Here is a 6,086-nt window from a genome sequence, read left to right as displayed (position 1 = left end):
TCAGCCTGAATTGCCAAAAAAGACAGATGTGGGCAGTGATTCAGAACAATTGAGCCATGCTTAAACATTACCATATAACTCAAAACATGTAGGCCTACTGTTTAGATGTGTTGTCCTCAGCAGTGTTTTATATTTATCATTAAACACAAATGGGAAGAATGAGCCTATTAGTTGTGCAGAATTAAAAAGGTGGTTATTCAGGCCCTTTACAATTTCCCCTTAACTTTGCCATTTATGTTTTTTATCCATAACACAACAATTACATGTTATTACCACTTAATCTATTCACCCATCAGGCAGCTTTGGCCATTCGCTGTGTACCAAAGGGATTAGCAGTGAGGCCAGAGATGAGATGAGATGGAGATTACGACAGAGATAATTGTGTTTGGATTTCGAGTCACTCATGGGAAGCAGTGGGAATTCAAAGCTGCAGCTTTAATCACAGGTGAGCCACATGCTCTCTGGGCTGATTTAAGAGAATGACTTACCACAGGTTAAGCACAAAGCAGCTGACAGCATTAACAAAAGTACAAATGACATGAAATGTTTGCAGTTATTATGTTCCAATGAGAATAAAATACTCACTTACAGGTTTGGAAACCAGATCTAATTCAATGTTGCTGTAAAGCAAAGAATATAGGCAAAATCAACTAAATATTATCCTAGAATATTTGTTTTGAAATGGATATTTATTTGAGTTGTGTAAATCTTCTCAATGGACAAAAGCACCCCAAAAAGACAGCAATGTTTTCACACACAGAATATAAAAAACAATTAAACTAAGTTCACTTTAGCTTCTCTGCATGTGATCACGACAGTTTTCTCTGTGTGTAGACCCGAGCTTTACCCAAAATAAATATTATGTTATTTGAAAGAGACTGATCAATGATTTGTAGCTATAATTTGAAGCAATAACGCCATCTGTTGGCATTAAAATAACAATTTATCATTGTAATGTTTTTTCAGGTGGCACAGTGATATGTGTTATGGTTTTAATATCACAGTATATTAAATGTATTCTCATATTGTACAAATCACAGATAAAAGATCATTCATATTTTGTTCATCAATCTTGCTTCAATCTATAGATGTTTGCACGTTCCCAAGACCTGACGAAAACATAATCGAAGCAATTACTGTATATAAATGTATGCAAAAAAATATCGGTAATGTATACGGTAGCTACATTTTAAAAGCTACTGAAATCAAACATAGCAAAAGTTAACATGATTGACTGATCTAAAATATTGTGTCGAATCTGTCGTACCCGTTCACAGTCAGCAGAGCAAGATGGCGTTCCCTACAAAACAGTGAGTAAAGACAAGGCTAACTTGATTAGCTACTGTGTGATTAACATTAAGAGACGAGTGGTTCACTTTGTCAGGGTTGTAGATATAGTTTTGATAAAGAGCTTTAATTTATGTAGCAGCTCTAGGTATACAGTGGAGGATTATTGATGAAAATAGTGGTTTGTCCCCTGCTGCTCCTGAAGCTAGTTACCGATATGCTAACGTTATGCTAACCTCGCTATTAATGCAGCCACGCCAGTATAAAGAGCTGATAAAATATGGTTTATGCCCAACCAATTGAAAAACTGTCAAGAAGAGTTTCATAGCTAACATAATTAAAACTATGAGACTCCGCATATGTTATAGTCGTGTAACCGTATGTTTGCATAAAGTCACCTGTCTCTTAAACAGGACAAGTAGTCCTCATTATATTTATAATGGATGACACCTTTGAGAATAATAAATACATCTATAATATTATTGTATTGTGTGTTCATCACTTTAATCTTTTAACTAGTAAAGGTGGAGCTCCTTTTCAAAACGTTCTACACTGCTGGATAGTTTAATCCCTAATAAAAACGGAATCTTCAAAGTAACTAACTCTGAGGTGCAGTAAAAATAACAATATATAGAACAATTATAATCCTAGGTATGCAGTGTAGCAGTAATGGAAATACAACTTGCATGTGGAATAAATGTACAGATGACTTTGGTATGAAAGGGTTTAAAAAGCTTTGTTTCCTGATACAGGTATGGACTTGTCTTGTCACAGAGGAAAGGATTGTCAAAGACTGTGCAGAAACACTCAGTGTTCGAGGATGACTCCGATGATGAGGTAGATACACCTTTGCATTTTTATAAGCAGAACAATAGAAATGTATAAAAAATAAAAACATTGGCTTTCAAGCTGACGTATGTCCAAATATACTAAATGTGTTTTGTTTCCTAGACCACTGTTGGGGAGAGTCTTCAGAAAGAAGCTGTCAAAAAGAAAATGATGAAGCAGGTAAAAGGAGGAATTTCCAAGCTTGACGTGATTTTTCAACAAACCGTTATTCCCTTGTTGTGTGATTTACATTTCCCTTTTCTTTTTCTCTCCCTCTCTGTCCAAAGACACGTTTGGAGATGCATAAAGCCCTGCAAGAGGACAGCACTGTATATGACTACGATGCTGTGTACGATGACATTCAAAAACAGAGAATTGACAACAAAAAAAAAATGTTGGGAGGTGTTGACAAAAAGGTAATTTCATTTATCTTCAACACTTTTTATAGCTGCATTTGTCATGTCTGAGATTTCTGATGTAATGGTCAGAAAGACAGCCCAGCATGCACTTTGCTAAAACAATTGTGACAACTACTGGTGAATAAAAAAAGCCAAAATGTGAACTTAAAGGTACGGTGGGTGATTCACTTCAGAAACACTTTTTGTTATATTCCATGGAATGCTCTTAAATACATTAAAAAATGTCATCTGTGGAAGCCGTGGTACTGTAAAAAGCACGACCAATCATTTTAGCTGGCCCGGCTAAAGTAACTGGATGGCCTATCTGCCTGTCAGCCTTCCCTCTGTGCACAAACTTATCTCGTGCCCTCATTGGTCATGTGCGCGTTCGTGTGTGTTGGAGGAGGGGCTCTGTAAGGAAGTCTGAAGGAAGGGGCAGATTTTTTTCGGCTGCGTACTTTCAAATTCTAGCGCACTCGAGCTGGCTTCTCCATTCTTACCTACCCTACCTTTTAACCTTCTTCCTGAACATCAACAACTTTGCCTGTGTGTCTTTTATTACAGCCAAAATACATCCACCAGTTATTGAGAGCAGTCGAGGACCGAAAAAAAGAACAAGAACGAAGGGATGAGCGGAAGATCCAGAAGGAAAGAGAGGCAGAGGGAGAAGAGTTTGCTGATAAAGACGCTTACGTTACATCCGCCTACAAGCAAAAACTGCTGGAGCAGAAGGAGGAGCTGGAGAAAGAGAAAAGAGTGGCGGCGATGGAAGGTTAGACTGATCCTTCATTACTGTTTTGTAGATGCAGGCAGAGAAGATTTTTGTTGTTAATGATATGGTAAAACTTTCAAATCAACATCAGCATGTATGTTAAATTGGATTTGCCCATAGCAACTTTTTGTTATCTGGATATTGTAAAAAGATTTGTGCTGCCAAAAAACCGATCTCCTACTTTAGAGCACAACAACACAACTAAAACAGGATTAAAATATTGTTGAAAAGAGGCCACTTTTAGGAACAATTTAAATAATCTGTTGAATTATTTTTGTTTGTTTAGCGGCTTTGGACGTGAAGAAACAAAAAGACCTGAGCGGCTTCTACCGGCACCTGCTGAATCAGACAGTAGGAGAAGAGGCGATACCTGATCGCTCTGAAATCAAGTCAGTCATTAATCCACATTACTTGATCCTCCATAAACACGACAAGCACACACATTATTTAAAAAGAAAATGTCTGAACCTTTATTTGTATCTCTCTGTACTTCCCCAGAACTGAAAACTCCAAGGTTTCAAAAGACACGGAGAGGATGTCACCTGTTCCCTCATCTACATCCCATGACAATATCCCAAGTTCCTGCAGCGACAGTGAGGAGGGACATGAGCAGCAAGCTGGGTTTAGCAAGCCTGGGGCAGGCCTCGCACACTCAAAACGTCAATACAGACAGAGGTCACCTTCATCGGGGAGCACAGAGGAGAAGGAGAGAGAGAAGGAAAGACATAAGAAGAGCCACAGAGATCAAGACAGAGACCGAGCACGGGACAGAGATAGAGACAGAAACAGAGACAGGGGAAGAGAAAGGGATGACAGGCATGGAGGAAGAAGAGACGACAGGGACGGAAGGAGAGACAGAGACAGAGGCCGAGATGATGACAGAAGCAGAGGAAAGGATACAGAGAGGGAAGACAGGCACAGGAAGAGGGATAGGAGCCCTAGGGAGAGAGAGAGGGATAGGAATGGGGAAAGAGAGATGAGGAGGAATCCAGATGAAGACAAGCGAAAGGACAAAGTTCAGGAAGAAGAGAAGGAGGGAAAGAAGGAACCAGAAAAGGAGAAAGAAGTGAAGAGGGAAGAAAAGGATGCAGAGAAAGAAGTGAAGAGGGAAGAAAAATATCCTGAAGAGAAGGAGAAAGAAGTGAAGAGGGAAGAAAAAGATCCTGAAGAGAAGGAGAAAGAAGTGAAGAGGGAAGAAAAAGATCCTGAAGAGAAGGAAGCAGAAAAGGAGAAAGAAGTGAAGGGGGAAGAAAAAGATCCTGAAGAGAAGGAAGCAGTCAGAGAGGACACAGGGGAAAAAGACGACAAACAGAATCAGGAAGGTGAGGGGAAAGAGGAAACAACGGAGGAGAAGGGAAACAAGTTTGCAAAGCGCAGCACGGATCAGGCTGTGAGTACGGCCAGAGAGAGATACCTGGCCAGACAGATGGAACGCTCGGCCTGTAAGACGTATATCGAGAAGGAGGAGGATTGAGAGCTGTGCAGCAAAGAGTTTCAAATCAACTCTATCTCAATAACTAGGATGAGGCTAATGAAATGTCATTTATTTCTCAACAAATCAAATGAAAAGATCAAAACCTACATAAGTGAGTGTCCTCTTTTGTCAATACTTTTGCCCTGTTTACCAAAAACAGATTTTCTTTTCAAGGCTCAATGATTTCCTAATGTTAGTGTAGTAGAGCTGCAAAGAAAAGTAAACTTATCCATAAGTCCATCAACAGAAAGGTCATTGACTACTATTTTGAGAATCAATTAATCATAAAGGAGTTTTTCATATAAAAATGTCAGGATATAAGATATGGAGATTTCTTGTATTTCTCTGTTTTTAAATAATATTAAATAACTTGTTTTTGGGTGTTGGACCAACATACAGTAAGACATTTAAAGACATTCCCTTTGACTTTAAGAGAATCTGAAGGACTTTTGTTGACAGTTTCCTGACATTTTATAGACCAAAGGATTATTTGATTAATTTAGAAAATGATCGATATATATATAAAGACAATTATTATTAGTTGCAGCCCTACATTGTTAGCAAATGTTCCTCAAACATGAGTAAAAAGGGCATTTGATGAGAACTATTTGCAGTACATTTGGTATACTATTGGGTATTAACAGCACTTAAAGCAATTACAATGAGTAGAACATTTTTGCTTATTGATGTAAAAGAAGCTTTGGATAAGAATAGAAGTAGCTGTGACAATATGAAGTTATGCCAGGCTTTGGCTATGCAGAATTGTTAGGATTTATTTGAATCTTTCATTGGATTTGTTGACGATTTTTTTATATATATATATATATATATATATATATATTGCCTCTCCACTACGCTGCAGAGGGTTGATTCAAACAGCTGAGTGCTGATGGCCTCTAGTGACAAGAAAGAACTGGAAAGTAATATCTTTCTTTCTTTGGGACTTACATTTATGGAGTTCTGATTTATAATTGTGAAATAAGGACACTGACTTGTAAGTATGAGTTTTGACGGAGAGCCCCTCGTAACATCACACACAGGAATGAGGAGAATGTACATAAGAAACATTATAACGTGGAGGAAATGTAGCACAACATGTGAGCCACTGGTTTGAACACTTGTTGAGTTTTTGTATCTTTCCAATGTAGTCGGTGATGAGTTAATAAAATGATTTCTGGTCCACCTTCTTCCGTCGCCTTTATTTGTATTGCACGGTTACAGTTTGGCGTTAAAATGTGATCACAAATTCAGATTTCAGCTCATGATTCAGAAGGCAACAATGTTTATTTCACAATTTGATCAGAGAAACATGTTACAGGTTTTGCAC

General features: G+C 38.2%; 1 protein-coding gene across 1 annotated transcript; it reads left to right on the top strand.

Annotated features, from left to right (window-relative positions):
* Positions 1-1,240: 1,240 nt before the first annotated feature.
* nsrp1 (nuclear speckle splicing regulatory protein 1) lies at positions 1,241-5,939 on the top strand. The gene is made up of 7 exons (XM_034099455.2): positions 1,241-1,310; positions 2,040-2,124; positions 2,239-2,295; positions 2,403-2,531; positions 3,078-3,285; positions 3,572-3,674; positions 3,784-5,939. The coding sequence occupies exons 1-7, from the start codon at positions 1,291-1,293 to the stop codon at positions 4,757-4,759; spliced, it is 1,578 nt and encodes a 525-aa protein (XP_033955346.1). The 5' UTR covers positions 1,241-1,290; the 3' UTR covers positions 4,760-5,939.
* Positions 5,940-6,086: the final 147 nt, after the last annotated feature.

The sequence above is a fragment of the Pseudochaenichthys georgianus genome, chromosome 14, assembly GCF_902827115.2.
Source record: "Pseudochaenichthys georgianus chromosome 14, fPseGeo1.2, whole genome shotgun sequence".
NCBI classification, from domain to species: domain Eukaryota; kingdom Metazoa; phylum Chordata; class Actinopteri; order Perciformes; family Channichthyidae; genus Pseudochaenichthys; species Pseudochaenichthys georgianus.
The sequence above is the reverse complement of the archived record's forward strand: the minus strand, read 5'-3'. Positions and strand labels throughout refer to the sequence as shown.